This window comes from Phymastichus coffea, unplaced genomic scaffold (genome assembly GCF_024137745.1).
Source record: "Phymastichus coffea isolate CEN01 unplaced genomic scaffold, Cenicafe_Pcof_1.1 PCOF00009, whole genome shotgun sequence".
In the NCBI taxonomy this organism is placed as follows: domain Eukaryota; kingdom Metazoa; phylum Arthropoda; class Insecta; order Hymenoptera; family Eulophidae; genus Phymastichus; species Phymastichus coffea.
In genome coordinates this window covers 6,655,246-6,668,462 of record NW_026706820.1, presented here as the reverse complement: position 1 = coordinate 6,668,462, position 13,217 = coordinate 6,655,246, and the positions used below count along the sequence as shown (strand labels likewise).

At 45.7% G+C, this 13,217-nt stretch overlaps 2 protein-coding genes across 2 annotated transcripts; one reads left to right on the top strand and one right to left on the bottom strand.

The window, feature by feature from the left end:
* The first annotated feature begins 3,526 nt into the window (after positions 1-3,526).
* LOC131670879 (piggyBac transposable element-derived protein 3-like) lies at positions 3,527-5,189 on the top strand. Its single transcript, XM_058946859.1, has 3 exons — positions 3,527-3,725; positions 4,219-5,070; positions 5,143-5,189. Exons 1-3 carry the CDS (start codon positions 3,527-3,529, stop codon positions 5,187-5,189), a joined length of 1,098 nt encoding a protein of 365 aa, XP_058802842.1.
* A 1,577-nt stretch (positions 5,190-6,766) lies between these two features.
* On the bottom strand, positions 6,767-12,043 carry LOC131670868 (uncharacterized). The gene is made up of 3 exons (XM_058946848.1): positions 9,621-12,043; positions 7,671-9,557; positions 6,767-7,577 (listed from the first exon to the last, which is right to left on the bottom strand). Exons 1-3 carry the CDS (start codon positions 12,041-12,043, stop codon positions 6,767-6,769), a joined length of 5,121 nt encoding a protein of 1,706 aa, XP_058802831.1.
* Positions 12,044-13,217: the final 1,174 nt, after the last annotated feature.

The following is a 13,217-nucleotide window of genomic DNA, read 5'->3' as shown; positions in this document are numbered from 1 at the left end:
AAGAAGGCTACACACTGGCGCTACCCGAAATATCGCGCGCCAGGTGTAGCCAAACAATGATGTAGGCCCTGGAGGGCAAATAAATTAGCCGAAATAAAGAAGGGAGTGTTTATTTTGTTTCCTTTCCTTCTTTATTACTTTCAGGTTCCTGATGGCAGCGAATCGCGGGTATTCGTCCTGTCCGGGTAGTCAGGACTTGGAGGGGTCTGCAACGGTAGTCGATTCAATTAATCGAACCGTTCGCGATTCTGAATTTCGCGCGTTAGTTCTAAGTTTTGAGAGAGAGAGAGGGGGCGCGCGATCTTTCAAATTAGCAGTTACGCCTCAGCTGTTGTTACGAGAGGATATCGCCGGATTTTTATTTGCAGAGTTTTTCTCGCCTAGTGATAGTTTTACCAAGAGTAATTACACGCGCGAGTGCAACAAAGTGATCGGCAGATTACAGCATCACGGTAGCAGCATATTTGCAGCTGATAGGCGGTACGAGACAGCGCAGCCGATATAACAGTTCCGGAGGCAGTTGATACATTTTATTGGCATCAACAATTACGGCTGATCACCGTAATTGCACCGCAGGGTAGGAGCACCTCCCTTTATTATCGCGTGTCAAAATATATTTATTATTTTGCTCAGCCGCGTTAGCGTTGATAATTTTGTATTCGCGCCGAGCGTTAGATCGCGCCAATTTTCGTATCTTCTCTCTCTCTCTCTTTATCATCGAAAGTGAATTAATTGTAAATCCTATTCGCGTGCGTCAGTCTTTCGGCCCGACAAAGACTGTATAGATTTTTTTATGAATAAACTTTGTTAAACTTATTCGCCGATTTCGTCATACGATTTTCCTAATAGTTTAAGAAATTGAGATAGGCTTAGGTGTTAATCCTATTACGTCTAGGGGATTAAGCGGAGAAGGAGTAAAGTCGCTCACACTTCAAACTCATCGTGTGTCACAAAGCACGTGACTTAAGGTGAGTTCAACTCTGCTTGATCGAAGACAACCAAGTTAAGTCAGCTGACGTTAAGGCGAATACACGTACTAACATACGTGTTAACGGAGCGGCGGTTTGCTCTGCATCGTGGGAGTTTGCTCTTATATAAATTTCCCATTTTTGCAGATTAATCCCCCCGTTACAGTATACGTGTATGATGAAAAAAACGTCTGCTCTATTAGCCGGATCGATCGGCATAAGACATCATTTTCTTACCTGAACTTGTTAATGATTAATATCCTTACTGAAGTATTAAAAAAAATGTGATACACTTTTTCGATGTATTTTTTCACGTAAAATACGATAGTGCTACTGATTTTTTTCATAAAACTCAACCAAAGACGCGAAAAACTTGATTTTTTTCTAGTTTTTAACTTCTAGCGCTCATGAGGTCAATTTTATGAAAAAACCAATAGCACCATCGTATTCTACGGAAAAAAATACATCGAAAACATGTATCACATGTTCGAAAACAATCTTGAGTTGACCTTGAATCGAAAAGGAATAAATATTTACACTGCCAGTGGAGCCGATCGGCATGGCCGATGCTATCATGTACTGAATTTGTGAAGGATTTTGATTTTTTCCATACATGTGATACATGTTTTCGATGTATTTTTTTGCGCAGAATTTGATGGTGCTATTTGTTTCATCATAGATTTAACCTACAAAGCGCTAGGGGAGAAAAACTAGGTTTTTTGTTGATAACATATTTTTTTTCTAGCAAAGAGTCGGTCTTCATTTTCTTAATATTAAATTTTAAAATTTTTGAACGGCTCTAAAAATTTGAATTTCGCGCCAAAAATTTTTTGAGCGCGGCCATTTTATAGGGCTTTAAAAACCCTACAATTTAAAACAAGAAAGATTTTTCTAGCTCAAAAACTGACCGAGATTTGGTCAAAAAACCAAAAATGACAAAACTGGGCCTTATAGGGACCTGTATGGGTTTAGGGGTCTGAAAATCTGGGAATCCTAGTCATTTTTCATGCTGAACATGGGGGTATAATTATTTTCCCGGATGACTCAAAGGCATTTTTGACCATTTTACCCTGCTAGACCCTTTGTAAGTGAATTCCACACTGCACCTATTATTTTGATAGACCATCCGAAAACCGAATAGAGTGCGTATCCATGAATGATTGTATCGAGTATAAATGTAATTACGCGAAAAGGCATAATTACGAAAATAACGCCTGCGCTTACCGAACTAAAACTAATAAATCTTCCCCATAATTTCAACCATGTGGATTCGGCTAATTTCTCTAGCGCTTTTTCATAGAGCATATGATAAAATGATAATTCTGCTCCGAGACGTCCGTTCAAAGATACACTTTTTGCTACTTTATTTAAAATTGCGGCTTGTTCGTTTGGAAACATGATATAGCTTTTTAATTTTTTAATATCTGACAAACTATAAATTCCACTGTTCGTTATGTCAATGGGTGCTAGATATTTCCATGTTTGTTTTGTCTGAGGCTTTAAAACTCTTGGTCCATTGACAAAATAGGTCGGTCGTGGTAACATCTTAAACCATCCACTTCCTACCTTAAATATTACTGGTACTGTCTCATCACAGGCTGTTCCTGTACCGAAAAATTTCAATATGTGTGTGCGAGGTGTCATAAACATAGGTCTACCGTTGCGCTTTACAGGTAGTTCTTGATAGTACTCTGAAGAGTTTCTTGTTCGTACGTCTACTGGTAAGCACTTAATTATGTGAATGACCTTACCTGCGAGTAGGCTCATGTAGCCTGGTCCGTTCATCAAATAATAGGCCAATAAATCCGGACTAATTGTTGCGATATTTAGTACATTCATTGTGACTTTCTTTTCTAACTAGCACTGTTGAAATAACACGTCATAATATAACTTTTGTAAGCTTTTTCTTATGTGTTTTTTAAAGAAAAGTATCTTTGCATTAAAATATGCAAATCGATCAATGTTTTCAATGTTTTTATCTTTTATTGCCCGGAAGGTATGTTTATTTTCATCGTCTAGGATAAAAATTCTTGGATATTCTGTTCTGGTTAACACATTAAGGCCCAGGCCAAACCTGGGAAAGATAGCGCCAAACTAACTATGCCAATCGTAGCTAAATCGTAAAAAAAAATACCCGTGTTTTTTCTTTTGCCATTTTCAATTGTTTATAAAAAATTATTTAAACAAATTATCAAAAAGTTATTATTTTCAAAAAACTGATAGCGGCAATCGATTCTACGGGAAAAAACATGAAAGAAATGTATATAACGTTTTTTTGTCAGACGTCAATTTGTTTAAGAAAATAGGACAGAAAGCTTTGAATTTTCACAAATTGTACATTTGGAAATTGTTGGGTTACGAAGTTGTAAAGAGTTTGCAAAATGTTTTTCTATTGAAACCGTGTTAGAGATCACGTTTGAGTGGCGGGCTAACGGTTTCATGTAATCTTACAGATTCAGTTTTCATTACAAATATTTCTAGTATAAGTTGTCGTGTTGGGTAGTGATCTGATTTTTGTAGTCCCAATATAATTTTTTGTTTATAATTGATAAGTGAAGATGCCAAGGCGTAGAGTAAAAGATTTAGCAGAATTAGTTGAGGAGGATGATATCGATGATTGTCAACATGTAGATATAACTTTTATACCGGGAGATCATGAGAGCTCAGATGGAGATTCTGATTGCAATCTTTATGAAGATATTTCATCTCAAATAATTCCCACCGGCTCTTATGAACATGTCAAAAATACTTACACTAGTACGCAAAAATTATAAGAACATAATCATATCTATAAATGGCAAGAAGAGGCTCCAAGCCACTCTACAATTATGGATACTGATGATAACTTCAGTATTCAATCGATTTCGTCTTTATTTTCTAAGAACTCTGTAGTTATTTGAAATATATTTTTCAGATTCAATGAAAAAGTATATAATTGAAGCTACAGCGGAAAATAATTTTGAACTTAGTATGATCGACCTAGAAAAATTTATGGTAATCTTAATGATTACTATAATAAATTCTAGAAAGAATCTTCGTGACTATTGGTCAAGTAAATTAATTTTACAGTGTCCAGTCATATCTAATCTCATGACAAGGAATAGATTTGTTGAAATCAAGAGAAATATTAAATTTTATAAAAAGAAGGATGAGAATAAAAACGACAAAGTTTGGAAAGTAAGAACACTGTATGATTATTTTCGTCAAAGTTGTATGCAATTTGGCTTTTTTGACTATAATCTATCAATAGACGAGATAATGGTCAAATATTATGGCAGATTCGGAATAAAACAATGTATACGAAATAAACCAATCCGATTCGGGTTCAAGGTGTGGGCACTTTGCTCCTCAGATGGATATATATATGAACTTGATATTTATACGGGAAAAGCTGGAATTGATGAAAGAAATCCTTTAGTTGCCGTCGGTTTGGGATCTAGAGTCGTCATGAAGTTACTTTCACCTCTATTAGAAGTAACTGACAAAGATGATCTTCGTAAATATCATATATATTTTGATAATTTTTTCACAAGTCCAGATCTGATGGTTCATTTAGATGAACTAGGATTATCAGCAACTGGGACTGTTAAACAAAACCGAGTCAAAGAAAAAGTTGAGATGCCAAAAAAAGCAGAAAGGGGTACAACTATGGCTTTGCACGATAGTAATTCAAATTTGAATTATATCACTGTTATGGACTCAAAACCTGTATCAGTTCTTTCAACGAAATATGGTGATGAGCCAAAAGTTGAAGTACAGAGATGGCACGAGTCATCTAAGAAGTCAATTCTCTTCCCTCAAGCGTTTTCAATGTATAATCGATACATGGGTGGAGTTGATCTGCATGATCAACATTGCAATGCATTGACGCCTACAATTAAAAGTAAGAAATGGATGTGGTGTCTCTTTGTGAGACTTATTCAGGCAGCATTGACAAATTCTACCGTCATCTATAATAAGCTTCATCCAGAATTACCAAAGGGAACGAAAGACCTTATGCAAGAAGTTTGCCAATATTATCTCGATAAGTTTTCAAGGGACCGCCCTGTCAGACAAAAAAGACATAGTGATAGATCATCGAACGAACACAAAATAAAAATAGGTAAGTACCTACATTGTCAGGTTTCATCGTGTAAAAAAAGAACTCAGCTGTACTGTGAACAATGTTCTAAAGTTGTATGCAATGATCACAAAAATGACCACATGGATGAAGCTTCATAGAAATTTGAATGTATTATAGAAAATCGCTATTTTACAGTTATTTGTTTTTGGAACAAATTGACATTTGACAAAAAAACGTTATATACATTTCTTTCATATTTTTTCCCGTAGAATCGATTGCCGCTATCAGTTTTTTAAAAATAATACCTTTTTGATAATTTGTTTAAATAATTTCTTATAAAGAATTGCAAACGGCAAAAGAAAAAACAGGGGTATTTTTTTTTTCGATTTAGCTACGATTGGTATAGTTAGTTTGGCGCTATCGGCAATAGATTTTGCTTGGGATTTGGCGTATACACATGTACCTGACAGACTTGCAATTGTTTATAGCCGTTTTACACTAACAAATTGACGTCTGACAAAAAAACGTTATACACATTTCTTTCATGTTTTTTCCCGTAGAATCGATTGCCGCTATCAGTTTTTTGAAAATAATAACTTTTTGATAATTTGTTTAAATAATTTTTTATAAACAATTGAAAATGGCAAAAGAAAAAACACGGATATTTTTTTTTTCGATTTAGCTATGTTCGCGAGGTTATTTTTAGTCGATCGGTTTTTTCTAAAGAAATCACACTCGCTAGGAAATGCCGATTTGATCGAGGAGTGATAGGGTTGCTGATATGAGAGATGTCACCGTCGTACAGAATACCCAGATTTATTCACCTTTACTTTTATACAATGAAGAGAGTATAATTAAATAAATGAAAACACTTTCCCGAATTCGCGAGACCACACGGAGATGACAGAAGGGCTCTCCCGTGAGAATCACCCAGATGCGAACGCCAACCGCGATCTCCTCGCCAGGCTAAGAGGCTTCCAACCTGGGGACGACAGCGCTGCTTGACACGAGTAACCAGACAAGTCACTGTCACATCAGGTGATCAGGCGCCAGGGCTGTCACGAAGATGAGCAGGGACAGTTGCCGGAGGAATCGTTGTGAAGCAGATACTGGAGCGTTCGCTGGTTGTTCGACCAGATCTCAGGGGAGAAGAGGGGGCAAACGCTGCACACCCCAGTGATAGACACGCGGAGAGCTCACTATCACCGCCGTGTCGAGAGCCGGAAGTAGAGATGACCGATCCGTTGGTGATCAGGAACAGAACTGGCTGGTCAGCTCGTCCGTCTCTCAGGCATCAACTCTGGTGAGCGCCTCGACGCCGTCTCCCACTCCAGTGAATGGGTCAATGGAAGAGGTACCAGAGTTACTCCCACCTCTGCGATCGCTGACGAAAACCATCATGCTCGCTGGGAAGTGCTGCCCTCTTGAAGTCTGCAGAGGACGTAGTAGCCTGTTTGCTGACGTCACCAAGCGAGTTGGAACAAGTAGCAAAATTAGGAATACAAAAAAAGAAAACAAAAGTGTTATTAATTCATTAAAAAACAGGAAGCAAAACAGAAAACAAGTTTATGGACAATCGTTGACCCTTAGGTGAAACCGGTGTAAATTCTCTTCGAGTGACGTCACGACCTCCTGTTATGCAGTAGGCCAAAATAAATTTGGGCAAAACTGACCTTGCGACGTGCATTCCAGCCCGAACATCCCGCCCACCTTGATACCGAAGGTAACAACAAAACTACTCTTGAGAGAGTTCTGGGTGTAGGGCACCTTCCCCTATTGGCAGCGGTTGACTTCCGCCCACCTTGACAAGCGGCGGCTGTCCTGGTTCCGGGCCGTCATCTATTGGGAGGCGGATAAGCTTAACCAAGGGGCGGCTTAGTGTGGTGGTGGCGGTCTTTAGGGTAGCTACCCTTGCTAAGTCGTCCGACCCTTCGTGGAGCTCGAGAACTCGTCCCAGTGTTGATATCGCTGGCGTGTTGATATCGGAGATTAAAACCAAATCACCTACCTTGAGGGGTTTTGTTGGTAACAACCACTTGGAGCGCAGCTGGTACTCATGGAGAACCTCCTTGCGCCAGCGTATCCAAAAATGGTTACGCATCACGGTTGCCAACCGGTAGCGCTCCACGCGAGGAATGGCGGGTGTATCGCTTGGCTCTGCAGGAGCCAATAGCGCCGATCCAATCAAGAAGTGTTCTGGGGTGAGGGGGGCTAAATCCTCCACGTCGCTGCTGAGAGGGCTGAGAGGGCACGAGTTCAGGCATGCCTCGATCTGGACGGCAAGAGTCGAGAACTCCTCGAAGGTCAGCTTCGCGTCACCAACCACGCGCTTGAGGTGGTGCTTGAATGAGCGCACTCCAGCCTCCCAGAGACCTCCGAAATACGGCGCTCTCGGAGGTATGAAGTTCCAGGTGACTCCATCGTTTGCCAGAGTCTCAGCAATCTCCTTGCTGAAAGTAGCGGCGCTATGAAAGAGACGCTTCAGCTCCTGGTCGGCTCCTTGGAGGGTCGTGCCGTTATCCGACCAAACCGAGGGACACAGTTCTCTTCAACCGACAAAACGACGCTAGGCCGCCAGAAAGGTTTGCGTGGTCAAGTCTGCGACTACCTCCAAATGGACCGCACGTGTGGCAAAGCACACGAAGATGACCAGGTAGCCCTTGGTAGCACGTTGACCGCGACCTTTACACATCCGGATGGGGAATGGACCTGCATAGTCCAGTCCACAGGTAGAGAACGGGCGACTCGGTGTTCCTCTGGTTGAGGGGAGAGGGGCCATTTGTTGCTCCAGCAGAGGGCCCTGGAATCGTGCACATCGGGTGCATCTTCGCACCTCTCGCCGAACGTCGCTGCGCACCTGAGGGATCCAGAATCGACGTCTCAGACAGCTAAGCATTAACTGTGGACCGCCGTGAAGTGAATTCAGGTGCGTATCTCGCAAGATGAGTGCTGCGAGATGGCTCTTGCGTGGGACGATAGCCGGGTGTTTTTCCTCGAACGGCAAGGTTGTGTTTTGGAGGCGACCGCCCACCCTCAAGACTCCGTTTTCATGGAGAAAGGGCGAACAACGACGAATCGTCGACGCTCGAGGGAGAGGAGCACCCTTCGACAGGCAGTGCAACTCCTCGCTGTACGCCTCTCGTTGGACCAGACGCAAGACGCAGCTGGTTGCTGCGTGGATCTCCCGAGCCTCCAATCCCGGATAAGGGTATTGTGGTGGGACCCTTCGAAGGCGGTTCAACCACCGCAGGGCGTAAGCGACGGTGTGGATGAGTCGCTGCCAGGAGGAGAAGCGAGTGAAAGGGAAGTCCCCCTCTGGCTGCACATGATGTGCTAGCACCTGGCGAGGTGGTCGCGCTTCTAGCGCCGACACGAATTCGCACTCCTCGGTTTTCCATCTCGACCAGTCCTTGAGTAGCCACGAGGGTCCGTGCCACCACAGCCGGTTGGTTCGCAGCTCGCTTGGGCAAAGTCCACGAGAGGAGGCGTCCGCGGGGTTTTCCTCCGTCCTGACGTGACCCCAAGGCGTCTGTGGGATGAGGCAGTGTATCTCGCTAACCCGGTTGTCCACGAACGTCTGCCAGCGAGAGGGGTGGTCTCGGATCCAGGCCAAGACCATTGTTAAGTCCGACCAGCAGAAAGTACGGATTGGTTCAGGATGCAATTGTTGGCGGAAGAAAGCCACCAACTTGGCCAGGAGGAGAGCCGCACACAACTCCAAGCGAGGCACGCTGATTGACTTGATGGGCGCTACCTTTGTCTTCGCTGTAATGAGAGTGGATTTCCACTCTCCATGGTCGTCCTGAGTGAGGAAATACAGGCAAGCCCCATATGCCCGTTCAGAGGCGTCGGCAAAGCCATGTAGGTACCAGCGTGTCTCAGCCGCACGACCCAGGAATCGTGGAATCGAGATCCCTTCTACGTCGCGGAGCTGCCGGCAGAACAGATCGCATTCCTCCTGTGAAGAAATATCTAATGGGTCGTCCCAGTTGCATCCTTGGAGCCAGAGCTTTTGAATGGGTATCTTAGCTCGGATAAGGACTGGGCCTAGCCAACCCATGGGGTCGAAGAGACGTGCGACGATGGAGAGAATTGCTCTTTTGGTAGTTGGGGGCTTCAGTTCATCGTGGTTGACACGGAATCTGAAGGCATCCGATCTAGGGGACCAGAGAAGTCCCAAGGTGGAGACCACATCTGGGGCGTCGATAGGCAGGTCTCGGGTAGACACGTCGCTCAGCCCGGTCAGTAACGCAGGGTGATTTGGAGACCACTTGTCGAGTTCCATGCCGGCTGAGTGAAGGATGCCGGCCAGCTGATCACGTGCGTCCTTGGCGTTCTCCAGCGTATCAGCTCCGGCCAAGGCATCGTCCACGTAGACGTTGCGCTCTAAAATCGATGCTCCCACTGGGAACTTCAATCGCTCATCTGAGGCCAACTGAAGCAAGACTCGTATGGCCTGGAATGGAGCGCAAGCCGTTCCGTAGGTGACGGTGGTGAGCCTGTAGTGTTGAATAGCACCGTCTGGACTGGATCGCCATAAGATTCTCAGCTAATCAGAATCTTCTCGATGAATGCGGAATTGTCTGAACATCTTGACGATGTCTGCTGAAAAAACGAAGCGGTAGTATCTCCAGCCAGTCAGTATGACGGAGATATCTCTCTGGAGCTTCGGTCCGGCATGTAGACAGTCATTGAGGGAGAGACCGTTGGAAGCATCTTGTGAAGCGTTGAAAACTACACGAATCTTTCCGCTCCCGTCGGCTTTGAAGACCGCGTGGTGAGGTATATAGTAGTAGTTTTCTTTATCAAGGTCAGGCTTCTCGATGCGCTCCATGTGATGAAGGTCCTCGTACTCCTTCATAAAAGTAACGTAGGCCTTCTGCTCGTTGGGCTTGCGAACTAGGCGGCGCTCAGTGCCCAAAAGGCGGGCTCTGGCTATCGCGAAGGTGCTCGGCAAGTTCGGGGAGCGAGAGAAAGGAAGCCGCAGAACATAACGACCTGAGGAGTCTCTCACATGAGTGCTCGAAAAGTGATCCTCGCAGGCTTGGTCCTCTCTGGAAAGCAATCTCGTTGGTAGGATCTCCTCCAGCTCCCAGAACCTGCGGAGCTCCTTTGCGACGTTATGGTAGTCCGTGTCGACTGTGTGGCAGCGTACTAGGCTAGGGGACACTTCGGCAGGTGATGGTGTTAAGCCACTGATGACCCAACCTAGTGTAGTCCGCTGAGCGATGGGTTCATTACGACCACCCTTTATAAGACCATCAAGGATGAGGGCAGGATAAACGTCCGCTCCCAAAATGCAGTCAACCCGACTCATTTTGTCGAACTCCGTATCGGCTAAAGTCAAGCCTTCCAAGTGGGTCCAAGAGGCTCGAACGACTGGTTTGCTTGGTAGTAAGGAGGTGAGCTTGGGCAACACCAGGGCGCTGAAACGTAAAGTGAAAGGTGAGGTAATTGATCGTAACAAGACGTCAACTTCACTTGACGGCCTCGTCCCGTGTTGGGCTCCCAGGCCGAAGACGAGCGTGGAAGAGCGTCGTTTGGGCAGCTCTAAATCCTGAGCGACTCTTGTAGAGAGGAAGGATGTCTCAGAACCCTGATCCAGGAGCGCTTTCACGACGACAATCCTGCCGGAAGATGACTGAATAGCCACCTGCGCCGTAGCAAGTAGCACCACTCCCGAGTGACGTGTGCCCGAGTGTAGGGAGACAACGCCGGTCGGTGCCGAAGGTTCTCCTCCGGTGGAAGAGTCAGTAGTACCACGGGTAGCGGCACCCTCATGCAGGAGGGTGTGGTGGGATGCGCCGCAGCCGGAAATCTTGCAGCGATACACGGAGGGACAGAAAGCGGCGCCATGACCTTGACCTAAACAATTGTAGCACAGGTTATGCTGACGAACAGTCCTTTTTCGTTGGTCCAAGGAGAGATCCTTGAACTTCGGGCACCAGGACACTCGATGCTGCTCCCGACAGAGGACGCATCGTAGAGTGGCCTTTCCTGGTGTAGACTGCCGGTCCCGAGCCATATGGGTCGAGTGGGCTCGAGTGACGTGAGGAGGCTTCTTGGACGGAGCTCGGTTGCTGGGATGCTCGGCCTCCATACTACTGGAAGCTTGCAGAGTCCGAGACCGGTGCTCGAGGAAGGATTTGAGATCCTTGTACAAGGGGAAGTCCTCCTGGTGCTCTAGTGATTTCTCCCAATCTTCTCGGGTTTGGCTGTCCAGTCGTAGCTCGACTAATTGGATGAACCAATCATCCCAGTGGTCGACGTCTCGGCCAAAAGAGATTAGGGACCTCGTGGCTTCCTCTACGGTGTCCAGCAGACGCGTGATCTCTGGAGCAGAGCGTGTAGCCATGGGTGGCATGGAGAGCAGTCTCTTCAGGTGGTCTGCGAGCTTGATTCTGTTGTTGTCGTAACTTTTCAACAGAATGCTCCAGGCCACCTCGAAATTTGTCCCCACCAGCGGGATGTTTCGGAGACGCGCGGCTGCGCTGCCCTCCAACGAAGATAGTAATCGCTGTAGCTTCTGTACATTGGCTATGTGAGGAACGTCCTTCACCATGGAACTGAAGAGTTCCTTGAAGGATTCCCAGTTTCGTTGGTCCCCGTTAAACGTAGGTAATGTTAGTGATGGGAGAGAGGGAGGTGTAGGTAACATCTGTACCAAGGAGGCGCTTGCAGCGCTTGCTCCTCGGTCTCCGTCTCTCGCAGAGGTTAACCGGGCCAAGCGAGCTGTCAGCTCCGTCTTAGCAGTCACGTAAGCATCTTCGATTTCGTAGAATTGACTACGACTGAAGTACGGATGGTCTTTTGCTAGTCCGGCGTTCTCTCGGCAGACCTTGCCGTGGTTGCCCACGAACGTCTTCCAATAGCTTTCCAGGAGCTGCAACCTATTGGAGAGACGCTCGAAGGTCTGATCAGCCTTACCTTTCTTGTCGGTGTTTATAATCATGTTGGAGATGTGTATGCCCGTCTCCAACTGCTCCAACAGCGAAGCCGACGAATCCTCCATAGTGGTGAAGGTCACTTGTCACACAAACACACGAACAACAACACACAACTCACTCCGTTATCCGGCTCGAAGGACCAAATGTTCGCGAGGTTATTTTTAGTCGATCGGTTTCTTCTAAAGAAATCACACTCGCTAGGAAATACCGATTTGATCGAGGAGTGATAGGGTCGCTGATATGAGAGATGTCACCGTCGTACAGAATACCCAGATTTATTCACCTTTACTTTTATACAATGAAGAGAGTATAATTAAATAAATGAAAACATTTTCGCGAATTTGCGAGACCACACAGAGATGACAGAAGGGCTCTCCCGTGAGAATCACCCAGATGCGAACGCCAACCGCGATCTCCTCGCCAGACTGAGAGGCTTCCAACCTGGGGACGACAGCGCTGCTTGACACGAGCAACCAGACAAGTCACTGTCACATCAGGTGATCAGGCGCCAGGGCTGTCACGAAGATGAGCAGGGACAGTTGCCGGAGGAATCGTTGTGAAGCAGATGCTGGAGCGTTCGCTGGTTGTTCACCAGATCTCAGGGGAGAAGAGGGGGCAAACGCTGCACACCCCAGTGATAGACACGCGGAGAGCTCACTATCTCACCGCCGTGTCGAGAGCCGGAAGTAGAGATGACCGATCCGTTGGTGATCAGGAACAGAACTGGCTGGTCAGCTCGTCCGTCTCTCAGGCATCAACTCTGGTGAGCGCCTCGACGCCGTCTCCCACTCCAGTGAATGGGTCAATGGAAGAGGTACCAGAGTTACTCCCACCTCTGCGATCGCTGACGAAAACCATCATGCTCGCTGGGAAGTGCTGCCCTCTTGAAGTCTGCAGAGGACGTAGTAGCCTGTTTGCTGACGTCACCAAGCGAGTTGGAACAAGTAGCAAAATTAGGAATACAAAAAAAGAAAACAAAAGTGTTATTAATTCATTAAAAAACAGGAAGCAAAACAGAAAACAAGTTTATGGACAATCGTTGACCCTTAGGTGAAACCGGTGTAAATTCTCTTCGAGTGACGTCACGACCTCCTGTTATGCAGTAGGCCAAAATAAATTTGGGCAAAACTGACCTTGCGACGTGCATTCCGGCCCGAACAAGCTACGATTGGCATAGTTAGTTTGGCGCTATCTTTCCCAGGTTTGGCATGGGCCTTAATAGGTTAAGACAAACCCGCA

Coding starts and splice junctions, on each gene's coding strand:
- LOC131670879 (XM_058946859.1), top strand. CDS start 3,527: ATGCCAAGGCGTAGAGTAAAAGATTTAGCAGAATTAGTTGAGGAGGAT. Junction 3,726..4,218: donor TGTCAAAAATACTTACACTA/GTACGCAAAAAT, acceptor ATCTATCAATAG/ACGAGATAATGGTCAAATAT. Junction 5,071..5,142: donor CGAACACAAAATAAAAATAG/GTAAGTACCTAC, acceptor AATGTTCTAAAG/TTGTATGCAATGATCACAAA.
- LOC131670868 (XM_058946848.1), bottom strand. CDS start 12,043: ATGGAGGATTCGTCGGCTTCGCTGTTGGAGCAGTTGGAGACGGGCATA. Junction 9,558..9,620: donor TCAGCAGACATCGTCAAGAT/GTTCAGACAATT, acceptor ATGGCGATCCAG/TCCAGACGGTGCTATTCAAC. Junction 7,578..7,670: donor GGCTACCTGGTCATCTTCGT/GTGCTTTGCCAC, acceptor TGTCGGTTGAAG/AGAACTGTGTCCCTCGGTTT.